Source organism: Salvelinus alpinus, chromosome 2 (assembly GCF_045679555.1).
Source record: "Salvelinus alpinus chromosome 2, SLU_Salpinus.1, whole genome shotgun sequence".
Classification (NCBI taxonomy): Eukaryota; Metazoa; Chordata; class Actinopteri; order Salmoniformes; family Salmonidae; genus Salvelinus; species Salvelinus alpinus.
In genome coordinates, this window is record NC_092087.1 from 58736089 (window position 1) to 58753170 (window position 17082).

Consider the following 17082-nt stretch of genomic DNA (forward strand, 5'->3'; position numbering starts at 1 on the left):
CATGGGCCCACACCGGTAACAAAGGGAGGAAACTCTCCGGTCTATTTCGGTCAGTGGCCTTTCAAGAGGAAACGCACCGCATGTGTTTTTTCAAGCAAAGCCCTTTACAGAGAGTCTACTTATCCTATGGATATCCTAGCTCCCAACCTTGAGGAAACCCAATCCTGTTCCTCCTAAAGGAAAATACAAATGATATGGTCCTTTCCCTGTGGGTTAAAAGCAGAGGCTCCTTTCCCAACAGCTAAAAACAGCAATTAAAGCTAAAGTAAAAAATGCCCCAAAAAGAGAGAGGTGTTCTAGAAAAAGGCTCTGCAGAAAAAGCAAAAATGCTGCCTCTATCTTCGGTGATGATGTTTTGGACAGACTGGGGGCTGCCTGCCTCCTCCTTCCTCTGCTGGCTGCGATGTCTCTCAGCTCTCTCCCTCCTGTTCCTCTTCCCGTCCTGTTGACTCTCCATCTTCTTGGACTCCTGCTCTCTCCATCCCAGAACCTGTTGTAGCTCTGCGGGCGTGAGAGTTACATCCATCCCATGGTTCACGACAATGTTCCTTTTTAACCTGTCTCTCCACTCAGGGGAGTTTCCCAGTGCTTGGAAGGCAGCCACGGTGCATCCTTTATTTAAAGGGGGAGATCAAGCTGATCCTAACTGTTATAGGCCAATTTCTATCTTGCCCTGTTAATCAAGTTTTGAAAAACGTGTCAATAATCAACTGATTGGCTTTCTTGATGTCTATAGTATTCTCTCTGGTATGCAATCTGCTTTCCACTCAGGTTATGGATTTGTCACTGCAACCTTAAAGGTCCTACATTATTTCACCACTGCACTTGACTCTAAGCAATGTTGTGCTGCTGTTTTTATTGACTTGGGCAAATCTTTTGATACGGTAGACCATTCCATTCTTGTGGGTCGGCTAAGGAGTATTGGTGTCTCTGAGGGGACTTTGGCCTGGTTTGCTAACTACCTATCTCAGAGTCCAATGTGTAAAGTCAGCACATCCGCTGTGTCAGCCACTATCTGTCAGCAAGGGAGTACCCTAAGACTCGATTCTAAGCCCCACGCTCTTCGCAATTTACATCAACAACATAACTCAGGCAGTAGGAAGCTCTCTCATCCATTTATATGCAGATGATAGTCTTATACTCTGCTGGCCCCACCCCGGATTTTGTGTTAAACGCTCTACAAAAAAGCTTTGTTAGTGTCCAGCAAGCTTTCTCTGCCCTTAACCTTGTTCTGAACACCTCCAAAACACAAGCTGCAGGCTAAGGTTAAATCTAGACTTTGTTTCCTTTATCTTTTGTAATCGCTTGTCTTTCACCCCTGGCTGCCAAACTAACCCTGATCCCAGGCTGTATCACAACTGGCCGTGATCGTGAGTCCCATAGGGCGGTGCACAATTGGCCCAGTGTCGTCCTTGTTAGGGTTTGGCCGGTGTAGGCTGTCATTGTAAAACACACATCCCTGGGTTGCTCCTCTTTTCAGTTTGCTGCAGCTAGTGACTGGAACGAGCTGCAAAAAACACTCAAACTGCACAGTTTTATCTCCATCTAACTGACACTTGTGGCTGCTTCGTGTGATCTATTGTTGTCTATATTTTTGCACTTCATGCTATTGTCTGTGCCTAACAGTGTTTGTACCATGTTTGTGCTGCTGTCATGTTGTGCTGCTGTCATGTTGTGTTGCGGCCATGTTGTCTTCGGTCTCACTTTATGTAGTGTTGTGGTGTCTCTTGTCCTAAAGTTTGTTTTGTTATTTTTAATACCAGCCCCTGTCCCCACAGGAGGCCTTTTTCCTCTTGGTAGGCCGTCATTGTAAATAAGAATGTGTTATTAATTGACTTGCCTGAAACATTAAAATACTAAACCTGGTTTTGGAGGGCCCTGTTTAACCTGGTTTTCATTCCAACTGGTCTCTTGATGACTCACTCTGTGACTTCGGTGGTTGTAATGAAGGGGCTAAATAACATACAGTGAAAGGAAAAATGTATATCGCATCCAGACAACTGGAAATGAGCAAAATACAACGACAAAAGTTAAGTCACGTTTTCCATTTCAGCAGACTGTAGAGGCTTAACTCTAGCCTTGTTTTAGGAAAAAGTACTTTTATTGATTTCTTTGAGTTAAAAGCACTGACATTTTGGCTACCGTAGTCAAAGGTACATTAATAAAAGACCATGAGTCATCAATCCAAATTTTTGTTTCCCCAGGAGCCAAGTTCCCCATTAAGTGGACGGCGCCAGAGGCTGCCCTCTACGGCCGCTTCACCATCAAATCAGATGTTTGGTCATTTGGGGTCCTGCTCACTGAACTCGCCACCAAAGGCAGAGTACCATATCCAGGTACCATTTACTTTCCTTTATGAAACAATTCTAAAGGTAGTCCCACACTCTATAGGTATAAAACACCAATATTTCGACACACAATGCCTTCTTCAGGGTTCCATAGACTTTGACTAAACAATAGCCCAAGATTAGCCTTTACATACAATTGCACTGAGAAGTGAACGGAAAGGGCAGGGTTTGTATGTTCCGTGTGCTTATTATAGTATTCATAAAGGAGGGGTTTGCATTGAAAATATATTGTTTTGAGCTATAATTCCCCCCCAAAAATTGGCAAGTGGCAGATTCAGAATATGCCATAGAAAAGTTGTACAAATGGCTCTTTAAAACAATTCAGAGAATCTTGATAGACAAATGCGGTCTCCCCTCTTCCCCCCCCAACCCCTCCCTTCAGGCATGGTGAACCGGGAGGTGCTGGAGCAGGTGGAGCGCGGATACCGGATGCCCTGTCCCGGGGAGTGCCCAAGCTCAATGCACGAGCTCATGCTCACCTGCTGGAGGAAGGATGCCGAGGAGAGGCCCACCTTCGAGTACCTCCAGGGCTTCCTGGAAGATTACTTTACCTCCACCGAGCCCCAGTACCAGCCTGGGGAGAACCTATAGGTCTCAGGGACATCGGTCCCACCACGGGACCACATGGGTGGACTTGCCCACCCCTTTTGCATTATTTCCTCCCTGTAATGGACAATGGTTAAGGATGGTTTAGGATTGGGGAGAGAGGATGAGCTGATCCTAGATCTTTGGTTATGAGTGGCTTCTAACATGGAGCTTTTGGGGGAAGTGGGAAGCGTTGGTAATAACTGATCCCGAGACAGTTTTTGTGGGGACAGTCGTAGTGTTTGAGTGAAAGGTGCTGATCCCAGATATGTGGGGGAAAGGTGTTGAGCAGCTGTAGTGTCCTAAGGAGAAGAGTGCATTTGCCCCTTAATTTAGCATTTTCTCCACTAATAGTTAAGGTTAGGATTGGGGGAGAGGAAGCTCATCCTAAATCTGTAGCTAGGGGAAACTTCACCGCGGAGAATCCAAAGGGAGGACGGAGGATAATGAGATGGCCATTGTTTTGACCCTCCCTCTCTGTCCTAGTACCTTTCTTCTCAAAGGCTCTGTCCGGATTCCTTCACACTTCTCCCAGAGTGTGCACTACCTGTCAAGCATTGGCTAGACTAGAGGAAGTCTCCCCCATTGTTGAAATCTGTGAGTTTGGAGAATATAGATGCAGCCATAGCGCCACAGCATCTGACCTCTCCACCTCCTCTTTTTGCAGAGCACTGCCAACGTGGCATAGGTGCCATCTGTCTATTGTCCCTCTCTCTTGTGTGAGCCAAATGGCACCCTATTCCTTATACAGTGCACTACTCTTGATCAGAGCCCTATAGACCCTCGTCAAAAGTAGTACACTAGGGCTCTGGTACACTAGTACACTAGTAGGGAATACGGTGCCATTTAGGACTCAGCCTCTGTGTGTGTGTGTTTCGCTCTGTCTGTCCCTCTATCTCGTTGTTTATCTATCTCTCTCTCTCTTCCCATTTCCTCCTCTCTATATCTCTCCAGTATTCTCAAGTGCTGCTTACTCCAGGTCATCAGGTGTCTCCAAAACAAATGTTTTTTAAAGGTTTTCCTTTGTTTGTCTTCTTTTTTGTTGTTTTTTACGGATGCTACTTTCTTCCTGTGTCCATGTCAATAAAACTGTAAATTGTAAAGCTCCCAGACAGTTTCACGCGAAACCATTTGGAAGACAGCTTTATATTATACCCATAGAAGTGACGTCAAGGATACTCCGTGTTAATACAGACTCACTCTAGTAAAAAATGGCCACATTGTCCCTGCCTGTTTCAGTCCGTTTTATTCTGTTTGGTACCTATTGAACACAGCCCTGTGTTTTGGTGCAATCACCCTGAGATTATTTGGGGCTCAGTTGTACAATCATTTGGACCCAAAACTTAAATTCTTAAATGCATTCCTATTTAGGGGGTTTATGGGAATGAACAATACATTTATGATAAAAACATGAAAATTTAAGTAAAGCTTTGAGCCAATCGGATATGAAGGATAGCATTCATGCACAATTAGTTAAATCTTAGTGAACCAAATCTGGCACTACAATCTTTGCATGTCTTAATCCCTTACAAATCTTAACATTACAACAATCCTTTATAGGCAATCTTTCATAGGCAGAAAGACGGGTGGTGAATTTAAACACTTCACACTATTGTGCTGACCCAAACTGTACTGCTTCTAACTGTACTGTGCTGGCTTTGGATATTTTCTTTTCACATTGTCCTTTCCAGCACGCTTCCAGCCACTATGGTGGATGTGGAACCAGTCCAGCGCAGTACTGCTCAGGTGATGGTCATAGGTTAGGTTTAAAGGTAGACTCAGTAGTGGGTCAATTTAAGGGTTGGGGAGTAACTGATTACATGTTATCAGTTACGGGTTTATGTAATCTGATTACAAAAAATGAACTAATCAGTTACATTACCAGCAACATTTTTGTAATCAGATTAGATACTTTTGAAAAACTAGATGATTACTTCTTGGAATACTTTTAAATTCAGAAAGGATGTTTGTGAAAAAATACACATTGACATTCAATTCAGCATTGAAAAAAGCCGCAGGTTTAAGTTTGTTCCATCTGACTGAGTCTGACCACAAGCCAGAGTCCACTATGATGACACACCAAACGCATTTGGTGGTTCCCTTTAGTTTTCTTCTAATGGCTCTTAAAGTAATCAGATTACATTACTGATTACATGTTATCAGTTACGGGTTTATGTAATCTGATTACAAAAAATGAACTAATCAGTTACATTACCAGCAACATTTTTGTAATCAGATTAGATACTTTTGAAAAACTAGATGATTACTTCTTGGAATACTTTTAAATTCAGAAAGGATGTTTGTGAAAAAATACACATTGACATTCAATTCAGCATTGAAAAAAGCCGCAGGTTTAAGTTTGTTCCATCTGACTGAGTCTGACCACAAGCCAGAGTCCACTATGATGACACACCAAACGCATTTGGTGGTTCCCTTTAGTTTTCTTCTAATGGCTCTTAAAGTAATCAGATTACATTACTGAGTTTGGGGTAATCCAAAAGTTACGTTACTGATTTATAATTTTGGACAGGTAACTAAACTCAGCAAAAAAATAAGTGTCCCTTTTTCAGGACCCTGTCTTTCAAAGATAATTAGTACAAATCCAAATAACTTCACAAATCTTCATTGCAAAGGGTTTAAACACTGTTTCCCATGCTTGTTCAATAAACAATTAATGAACATGTACCTGTGGAACGGTCGTTAAGACACTAACAGCTTACAGACGGTAGGCAATTAAGGTCACAGTTATGAGAACTTCGGACACGAAAGAAACCTTTCTACTGACTCTGAAAAACACCAAAAGAAAGATGCCCAGGGTCCCTGCTCATCTATGTGAATGTGCCTTAGGCATGCTGCAAGGAGGCAAGAGGACTGCAGATGTGGCCAGGGCAATAAATTGCAATGTCCGTACTGTGAGATGCCTAAGACAGCGCTACAGGGAGACAGGGCGGACAGATGATCGTCCTCGCAGTGGCAGACCACGTGTAACAACACCTGCACAGGATTGGTACATCCGAACATCACACCTGCGGGACAGGTAGAGGATGGCAACAACCACTGCCCGAGTTACACCAGGAACACACAATCCCTCCATCAGTGCTCAGACTTTCCGCAATAGGCTGAGAGAGGCTGGACTGAGGGCTTGTAGGCCTCTTGTAAGGCAGGTCCTCACCAGACATCACCGGCAACAACGTCGCCTATGGGCACAAACCCACCGTTGCTGGACCAGACAGAACTGGCAAAAAGTGCTCTTCACTGACGAGTCGCGGTTTTGTCTCACCAGAGGTGTTGGTTGGATTAGCGTTTATCGTCGACGGAATGAGCGTTACACCGAGGCCTGTACTCTGGAGTGGGATCGATTTGGAGGTGGAGGGTCCGTCATGGTCTAGGGCGGTGTGTCACAGCATCATCGGACTGAGCTTGTTGTCATTGCAGGCAATCTCAACGCTGTGCGTTACAGGGAAGACATCCTCCTCCCTCATGTAGTACCCTTCCTGCAGGCTCATCCTGACATGACACTCCAGCATGACAATGTCACCACGCACAGAACAAGCAGTATGACTGATTTCCTGCAAGACAGGAATGGCAGTGTTCTGCCATGGCCAGCGAAGAGCTCGGTCGGATCTCAATCCCATTGAGCACGTCTGGGACCTGTTGGATTGGAGGGTGAGGGCTAGGACCATTCCCCCCAGAAATGTCCGGGAACTTGCAGGTGCCTTGGTGGAAGAGTTGGGTAACATCTCACAGCAAGAACTGGCAAATCTGGTGCAGTCCATGAGTAGGAGATGCACTGCAGTACTTAATGCAGCTGGTGGCCACACCAGATACTGACTGTTACTTTTGAATTTGACCCCCTTGGTCAGGGGCACATTATTATATTTCTGTTAGTCACATGTCTGTGGAACTTGTTCAGTCTGATGTTGAATCTTGTTATGTTCATACAAATATTTACACGTTAAGTTAGCTGAAAATAAACACAGTTGACAGTGAGAGGACGTTTCTTTTTTTGCTGAGTTTAGTAACTGTAAGGATTACATTTAGAAAACAACCTACCCAACCATGGCCAATTTCCGCAAAAACATGGAGCATTGAAGCTTGAGGCTAAACTTCTCAGCTGTTTTGGTCCAATAGCTACCATGTAGCAGTGTGAAGCGCACCTGTGCACATGCGCAGATACTCTGTGTGACTGTGTGAAAGCAAAGTCTTGCATCTTGCTCATCTCAATGGGTACGTTCGAGCAGATAATTTTTGTCAAGTTGGTGACTATCGTTGGTCACCGCCTTTCAAGGTGTGTTCAATTCTGGGGATACGAATGTTACTACATCTCGACTTCATGAACTTTACAAAAATCATGTGATCAAAGGTCATGAAGTTCTGACTGCAGCCATCACCTGCATTGTGGGCGGCTATATTGTTAACCAATCACTAGAGTGTTTTTGTTTGATCCACGCGAACGTCACCAAAGACATGACTGAAACAGGAACCAATTTGTAGTGATTTACAGTGGGGCCTGAAATTATTAACACCCTTGAAGTTGATGAGAAAAAATGACTGCATTAAATAAATAATTCAAATACTGAGCTTTATTGTATGCAACAACAACAACAAAAGGGATACTGTATTTATACTTATACAATTGCTCAGAGAAAGATTTAGTTTAACAAGTAATAACCAAAAATCTTAAAAAAGGTAGGGGTCAAAATGATTGACACCCATTTTCAATACATTTCAATGCCCCACCTTGCAACGATAATGCCTCTGAGCCTTTTTCTAAAATGTTTTATGAGTTGGAGAACAGATAAGGAGGGATCTTAGACCATTTGATCTTACACCATTCCTCCATACATAATTCTATTTAATGCCCTCTTCAATTCAAACCACAGGTTTTCAATGGGTTTCATGTCTGGAGACTTTACATATACATTTTAGTCATTTAGCAGATGCTCTTGTCCAATGTGACTTACAGGAATAATTAGGGTTAAGTGCCTTGCTCAAGGGCACATCAACATATTTTTCACCTAGTCAGGGATTCGAACCAACGACCTTTCGGTTACTGGACCAATGCTCTTAACCGCTACCTGCCGCATGGTGTTATTGTCTCGTGGATACCATGTTTATGTCTCTGCAGTCAGAGACATAAAAATGGAAGTAGATAAAGGGCCTCATTGCCAAAATTTTGAAATGTCCCTTTGTTAAAGGCCCCAGGGCCAGTGGAAGCAAAATAGCCCCGTAATATCAAAGATCCTCCACCATGTTTTACAGTAGGTATGGGGTTCTTTTCTGCTCCTGCATTCTAATTTTGACGCCAAACCCACCACTGGTATGTGTGGCCAAAGAGCTTTATTGTCATGTCAATTGAAGAGGGCAGTCCATTGGCAAGGATATAAAGGAAGGATATAAACTAATATCACTTCAACTTCTTGAAGGGGGCATACATTCAAATTTTTGCTCATTATCAAAGGTGCCAATAATTTTGGAACCACTGTATGTTATATTTGAGGCTCTCACTAATTGATTGTACAATGTGTACACACATAATATTATAATTGTATAGTTTGTCAGTGTCTGATATGGGGGTTAGATACATGTTTATTTCGACATAAAGAAAAGCTTTTATAATCAATGGCAACACTGCCATGTTGATTTGAGCCTTGCTTTTGGAAAACCACATTAGTGTCTGACTTTAGGCTGTCGCAGATGCATCTCCCCCGACTTCACTCATTAACCTTCGTCTACAATAGGTTGCTTTAGACTTACCACTCAAACGCACCCAATATCTGCGGTGCTGCTCATGGCAATGTCATCTCGCTGAGTCTACCTTTTAAATTATCATTTAAATGTGACCTGCGATTTTCAGAAGCTTGAAAACCCCATCAGAAAAAAAAGCTTAAACTCCATTAACTGTTTGCCCCCAAAAACTAAAATTGAACAATAATCATTATGGATTTTATTTGAGTTTGTTTTGGAGTCAAATATAATAGTTTCAGTATAGCTTGTTTTTCAAACGAGTTTGTTAATTATTTTATTTCAGTTTACTAATTAGTTTTAGTGTGTTTTAGTTTACTATAATAACCTTGCTCTGTATTTTGTGCCAGTTTGTGTCATTTCTTTCTTTTGCTTGAATCCAATCCCTTGTGTTTTCATGAAACATCTGGTTTGCAGTGAGTAGCTTTTGGTGTTTTCCAACATGTACATGATTTAACTGGAATGTTGTGTGACTTGGGCGACACAAAAAATACACTATTGGGAGACACTGTTGAAAAGTGTTATTTAGGCAGCTCGATGGAGAAAAGTCTATAACTAGAAAGAGAGGGGAGCTTAACTTTGCAGAATTCCGGTCACTTTCCCAAAATTCCCAGAAGTCCTGGTTAAAGGATTCTGGATTTCCTGATTTATTACCTCCTGATTTTGGGAATATTGAAACCGGGGGTTCTGGAAAACCTGTGACTTTTGGAGAAGTTACCAAAATGTCACAATCCTAAACTCTACTGCTAAAAGACACAACCAAAAGACCTCAAAAGAAGAAACTGAATTGGTCAGCCTGGTCTCATAGATGAGACGTAATATAGTAAATGTAAATCTGGAACAATCAAATTACTATGATATGTTTGGTATGGTTATATAACACAGAAGGTAGGGTATTTGTTGTGTTGGTTGTGGTGGATGGGTGTATAACACGAAAGTCTAGCAACCCAAAGGTTGCGTTCAAATCTCATCACAGACAATTAGAGCAATTCAGCTAATTACCAACTTTGCACCTACTTACTACTTTTTATCTACTTTGCAACTACTTAGCATTTTAGCTAACACTTCCACTGACCTTAACCCTGGCCAAGCTAACATTAGCAACAACAAATTGGAAAACTTAACATATGTTTTGAAATTTTGTAACATATACAGTATATATTGTATGAATTGCAATTAGTAACATATCATGTGAATTGCAATTCGTAACATACGAAATTGATGATGGAAAGCCACAAATGAATATGTACCATACGAAAAGTAACATATCATACTAATTGGAACGTCTCAGATTGAGTCCAGGTTGCATCGGTCCACACTTGGTCTTATGTGAAATGGCTACTGATTGCATTGTTCAGTTTAACTGATTGCAGTGGGCCTGAAAGCCAACTGCATTTTGTGCCAATGAAAGCCATATATACAGTACCAGTCAAAAGTTTGGACACACCTACTCATTCAAGGGTTTTACTTTGTTTTTACTATTTTCTACATTGTAGAAAAATAGTGAAGGCATCAAAACTATGAAATAAAACATATGGAATCATGTAGTAACCAAAAAAGTGTTAAACAAATCTAAATATATTTTAGATTCTTCAAAGTAGGCACCCTTTGCCTTGATGACAGCTTTGCACACTCTTGGCATTCTCTCAACCAGTTTCATGAATAATGCTTTTCCAACAGTCTTGAAGGAGTTCCCACATTTTCCTTCACTCTACGGTCCAACTCATCCCAAACCATCTCAATTGGGTTGAGGTGGGGTGATTGTGGAGGTCAGGTCATCTGATGCAGCATCATCACTCTACTCCTTGGTCAACTAGCCCTTACACAGCCTGGGGGTGTGTTTTGGGTCATTGTCCTGTTGAAAAACAAATGATAGTTCCAGGTGGGATGCCGTATCGCTGCTCAATGCTGTGGTAGCCATGCTGGTTAAGTGTGCCTTGAATTATAAGTAAATCACAGACCGTGTCACCAGCAAAGCACCATCACACCTCCTCCTCCATGCTTCATGGTGGGGACCACACATGCAGAGTTCATCCGTTTAACTACTCTACGTCTCACGAAGACACGGCGGTTGGAACCAAAAATCTAATTTGGACTCATAAGACCAAAGGAAAGATTTCCACTGGTCTGATTTCCATTGTTCGTGTTTCTTGGCCCAATCAAGTCTCTTGTTCTTATTGGTGTCCTTTAGTAGTGGTTTCTTTGTAGCAATTCGACCATGAAGGCCTGATTCACGCACTCCTCTGAACAGTTGATATTGAGATGTGTCTGTTACTTGAACTCTGTGAAGCATTTATTTAGGCTACAATTTCTGAGGTTGGGTAACTCTAATGAACTTATCCTCTGCAGCAGAGGTAACTCTGGGTCTTCCTTTCCTGTGGTGGTACTCATGAGAGCCAGTTTTATCATCGAGCTTGATGGTTTTTGCAACTGCACTTGAAGAAGCTTTCAAAGTTCCGTTTTGACTGACCTTCATGTCTTAAAGTAATGATGGACTGTCATTTGAGCTGTTCTTGCCATAATATGGACTTGGTCTTTCCCAAATAGGCCTATCTTCTGCATACCACACCTACCTTGTCACAACCCAACTGATTGGCTCAAACGCATTAAGAAGGAAAGATATTCTACAAATTATATTTTAAAAAGGCCCACCTGTTGATTTGAAATGCATTCCAGGTGACTACCTCATGAAGCTGGTTGAGAGAATGCCAAGAGTGTGCAAAGCTGTCGAGGCACACAAAGGGTGGCTACTTTAAAGAATTTAAAATATTAAATATATTTTGATTTAACACTTTTTGTGGTTACTACATGATTCCATATGTTATTTCATATTTTTTATGTCTTCACTATTACTCTACAATGTAAAAAACACTTGAATGAGTAGGTGTGTCCAAACTTGCGACTGGTACTGTATATATATATATTTGTACTTCTGTCCATGTATATAGTGTACTTTTGTTACTCCTGAACTCACTGTAGTTCAAAGGGCAACCAATCGGCCCAATATAATCTAGTCCCCTCAGACTCAAATCTGGACCTCAAAGCCAGTTCCGCTGCGTTTTTTCATTGTTCACCTCTAATCAGGCACTAATTTAGACCTGGGACTCCAGGTGGGTGTAATTAATTGTCAGGTAGAACAGAAAACCAGCAGGCTCCGGACCTCGTGTATCGTAGGAGTTGAATACCCCTGCATCTAGTCTATTGCTCCCAGTGAAACAGACTAAGTGAACAGCACATTGCCCTGTTCGGCCTATGATTTTAAAACTGATTATCTTCCATCCCGACACAGTATGTAAGCAAGTCGACAAAACTATACGGCGAGGATTTTAATACTTTTTTACTTTAGCTAATTCTAGAGCTATTTAGCATGCTGTTGTGTTTCATAAAATAAGGATTATCTTGACCATTAGCTACTCTGTATTTGTACTGTACCTTGAAGAACAGGTCCCATATCATGCGTGTTTACTTTTGCATTAAGGTTTAGGATGAGAGATGACATTGGGGAGCATAGTCTTCAAAATCTTTGTGCCATCAACGGATATCCAGCTTTTGTATTGATTCATCAATGTCAAAAGGCCCTGTATGATCCATTTTGTATCGTCCCTTTTCAAAAAGCCAATCTTGATAGTGCATTCACTGCTGTTTGGTTGTGTATGAGTTGTTTGGTCCCAGAGTAGCAGCTGTAGTAGCCTACCAGTTGAAGCTATGATGAACTGTCCACTTCATACATTCGATGTATGTGGTCTAGATGCGTCATGTGAGTGCACTAAGTTGAGGCCCTGTACAAATACTTCAGAAATGAATAAGTCCTTCCTATCTCCGTTGACATAATCACAGATCAGAATTGGTGGGATTGTTGAAAGTAGTAACCTTGCTGACACCTATCCAGTCTGATCTGTGCTTCACTCAAGGAAACAAGAAAATAATTTGAACAGGGCCCCTAGCCCTTACTCCATAGGCACTCCTGTAGATCTGAAAGAATCAGATAGATTTAAGCAATATGGCAATTGCTTTACCCTGTCCTCTAATGGGCTGGGTGGACTTTTCGCCATATTTCTTATACCTATCTTTATAGTTTTAGATCGGCGTAAGTGCCTCGGGCTTGTGTGTCAATTTGGAAACATTAAATGTACACTACCGTTCAATAGTTTGGGGTCACATAGAAATGTCCTTGTTTTTGAAAGAAAAGCCCTTTTTTGCCATTAAAATAACATCAAATTGATCAGAAATACAGTGCAGACATTGATAATGTTGTAAATGACTATTGTAGCTGGAAACGGCATATTTTTTATGGAATATCTACATAGGCGTACAGAGGCCCATTATCAGCAACCATCACGCCTGTGTTCCAATGCCACGTTATGTTAGCTAATCCAAGTTTATCATTTTAAAAGGCTTATTGATCATTAGAAAACCATTTTGCAATTATGTTAGCACAGCTGGAAACTATTGTCCTGATTAAAGAAGCAATACAACTGGCCTTCTTTAGACTAGTTGAGTATCTGGAGCATCAGCATTTGTGGGTTCGATTACAGGCTCAAAATGGCCAGAACCAAATAACTTTCTTCTGAAACTCATCAGTCTATTCTTGTTCTGAGAAATGAAGGCTATTCCATGCAAGAAATTGCCAAGAAACTGAAGATCTTGTACAACGCTGTGTACTACTCCCTTCACAGAACAGCGCAAATTGTCTCTAACCAGAATAGAAAGAGGAGTGGGAGGCCTCGGTGCACAACTGAGCAACAGAACAAGTACATTAGTGTCTAGTTTGAGAAACAGACGCCTCACAAGTCCTCAACTGGAAGCTTCGTTAAATAGTACCCGCAAAACAGCAGTCTCAACGTCAACAGTGAAGAGGCGACTCCGGGATGCTTGCCTTCTAGGAAAGTTGCAAAGAAAAAGCCATATCTCAGACTGGCCAATAAAAATAAAAGATTAAAATGGGCAAAAGAACACAGACACTGAACATAGAAATATTGGAAAAAAGTGTTATGGTCAGACGAATCTAAGTTTGAGGTGTTCAGATCACAAAGAAGAACATTCGTGAGACGCAGAAAAAATGAAAAGATGCTGGATGAGTGCTTGACGCCATCTGTCAAGCATGGGAGGAGGCAATGTGATGGTCTGGGTGTGCTTTGCTGGTGATAAAGTGGGAGATTTGTACAGGGTAAAAGGGATCTTGAAGAAGGAAGGCTATCACTCCATTTTGCAACGCCATGCCATACCCTGTGGACGGCACTTAATTGGAGGCAATTTCCTCCTACAACAGGACAACGACCCAAAGCACAGCTCCAAGCTATACAATAACTATTTAGGGAAGAAGCAGTCAGCTGGTATTCTGTCTGTGCTGGCCACTCCATTGTAGTCACCTGATCTCAACCCTATTGAGCTGTTGTGGGAGCAGCTTGACCGTAAGAAGTGCCCATCAAGCCGATCCAACTTGTGGGAGGTGCTTCAGGAAGCATGGCGTGAAATCTCCTCAACAATTTGACAACTACAATGCCAAAGGTCTGCAAGGCTGTAATTACTGCAAATGGAGGAATCTTTGATGAAAGCAAAGTTTGAAGGACACAGTTATTATTTCAATTAAAAATGATTATTTCTAACCTTGTCAACGTCTTGACTATATTTCCTATTCATTTTGCAACTCATTTCATGTATGTTTTCATGGAAAACAAGGACATTTCTAAGTGACCCTAAACTTTTGAACGGTAGTGTAAGTATTCAAAATTGGTAGTAATGTAGGTGTTAATATCTCTAACATGAATGACTGACTGACTGTCATGTTATTATTATTATATATATTTTTTAAATCTCCTACATTTCTAAATTTGCCATTTTCTTAGACCCAAAATGATGCGTAATAATGCATAGGCTTCTTTATACTTTCAATTGGACATTTGAACCTGTTGGTGCATTGCTAAATAGAACTTTAGGCCATTGTACCACATGTCCAGCATTGGAATGGATTCTAATCTTGCGATGGTGCCCCACGTGGAATATAGACCACAATGTTTATTCTTCTTTCAAATCTATTGGATGAAAAAGTGGACAATAAATTAATTGTTTAATTTCAAGCCAAGGTCTAGATCCTCGATTTGACTCACTGTCCAAAATTGGAGCTTGTGTATGTTTCATAAACCTATGCAATTTCTGGTTTACTATTCCTGAAACATTTTCATTGTTTGAAACGGACTATATCAGAAGATTGAGGATTTTGTAAACGATATTTATTTTGTTTTCTCTTTTTTGTATGTGTATCAGGATTGTATTGAAATGGCTATTGTGCCACTTTGTTATCTTTAAATGTGCAATAAATTATATTTCAAGAGAGTTTTCATGTGTTCAAGTCTCTTAGTAAGTGTACATTGAATGCAACATTGAATGCACTGACCGTAAGTTGCTCGTGTTAAATTAATGACCAAAATGTACGTTATCCTGAATGTATTTCAATTAGCAGGTGTGCCTTCTTAAAAGTTAATTTGTTGAATTTCCTCTGAAACTGGCATCATGAGGATCGCCAAATGAAAGGAAGGCCCAGAGTTACCTCTGCTGCAGAGGATAAGTTCATTACCAGCCTCAGAAATTGCAGCCCAAATAAATGCTTCACAGAATCACAGACACATCTCAACATCAACTATTCAGAGGAGACTGTGTGAATCAGGACTTCATGGTCTAATTGCTGCAAAGAAAACACCACTAATGATAAGAAGAGACTTGCATGGGCCAAGAAACACAAGCAATGGACATTAGACCGGTGTAAATCTGTCCTCCTCTGATGAGTCCAAATTTGAGATTTTTGGTTCCAACCGCCATGTCTTTTTGAGACGCAGGGTAGGTGAAAGGATCATCTCTGCAAGTGTGGTTCCCACCGTGAAGCACGGAGGAGGAGGTTTGATGGTGTCTATGATTTATTTAGAATTCAAGGTACATTTTAACCAGCATGGCTACAACAGCATTCTGCAGCAATACGCCAGCCCATCTGGTGTGCGCTTAGTGGGACTATCATTTGTTATTTCAACAGGAAAATGACCAAAACACTCTCCAGGCTGTGTAAGGGCTATTTGACCAAGAAGGAGAGTTATGGAGTGCTGCATCAGATAACCTGGCCTCCACAATGAGTTGGACCGCAGAATGAAGGAAAAGCAGCCAAGAAGTGCTCAGCATATGTGGGAGTTCCTTCAAGACTGTTGGAAAAGTATTCCAGGTGAAGCTGATTGAGAGAATGCCAAGAGTGTAAAAAGCTGTCAAGGCAAAGAGTGACTACACTGTTTTAACACTGTTTTGGTTACTACATGATTCCATATGTGTTATTTTATAGTTTTGATGTCTTCACTATTCTACAATGTCAAAAATATTTCAAAAAAATAGTAAAAGTAAAGAAATACCTTGAAATGAGTAGGTGTGTACAAACTTTTGACTGGTGTGTGTGTGTGTGTATGTATGTCTATATACATACAGTTGAAGTCGGAAGTTTACATACACCTTAGCCAAATATATTTAAACTCAGTTTTTCACAATTCCTGACATTTAATCCTAGTAAAAATTCCCTGTCTTGGGTCAGTTATGATCACAACTTTATTTTAAGAATGTGAAATGTCAGAATAATAGTAGAGAGAATGATTTATTTCAGCTTTTATTTCTTTCATCACATTCCCAGTGGGTCAGAAGTTTACATACACTCAATTAGTATTTGGTAGCATTGCCTTTACATTGTTTAACTTGGGTCAAACGTTTTGGGTAGCCTTCCACAAGCTTCCCACAATAAGTTGGGTGAATTTTGGCCCATCCCTCCTGACAGAGCTGGTGTAACTGAGTCAGGTTTGTAGGCCTTCTTGATCACACACGCTTTTTCAGCTCTGTCCACGCATTTTCTATAGGATTGAGGTCAGGGCTTTGTGATGGCCACTCCAATACCTTGACTTTGTTGTCCTTAAGCCATTTTGCCACAACTTTGGAAGTATGCTTGGGGTCATTGTCCATTTGGAAGACCCATTTGCGACCAAGCTTCAACTTCCTGACTGATGTCTTGAGATGTTGCTTCAATATATCCACATAATTTTCCTGCCTCATGATGCCATCTATTTTGTGAAGTGCACCAGTCCCTTCTGCAGCAAAGCACCCCCACAACATAATGCTGCCACCCCCATGCTTCACGGTTGGGATGGTGATCTTCGGCTTGCAAGCCTCCCCCTTTTTCCTCCAAACATAATGATGGTCATTATGGCCTATTTTGTTTCATCAGACCAGGAGGACATTTCTCCAAAAAGTATGATCTTTGTCCCCATGTGCAGTTGCAAACCGTAGTCTGGCTTTTTTATGTCGGTTTTGGAGCAGTGGCTTCTTCCTTGCAGAGCGGCCTTTCAAGTTATGTCCATATTGGACTCTTTTTACTGTGGATATA

The 17082-nt window shown here is 41.3% G+C and overlaps 1 protein-coding gene across 7 annotated transcripts in view; it reads left to right on the plus strand.

Annotated features, from left to right (window-relative positions):
• Positions 1 to 15011, plus strand: part of LOC139565694 (proto-oncogene tyrosine-protein kinase Src-like) — a 59378-nt gene extending 44367 nt beyond the window's left edge. For all 7 annotated transcript variants that reach the window (XM_071386201.1, XM_071386225.1, XM_071386207.1 and 4 more), the window contains 2 exons: positions 2205 to 2336; positions 2731 to 15011. In XM_071386201.1, the coding sequence (XP_071242302.1) occupies positions 2205 to 2336; positions 2731 to 2939 (341 nt within the window). In that variant the 3' untranslated portion in view covers positions 2940 to 15011. The remainder of the gene's footprint in view (positions 1 to 2204; positions 2337 to 2730) is intronic.
• The last annotated feature ends 2071 nt before the right edge of the window (positions 15012 to 17082 follow it).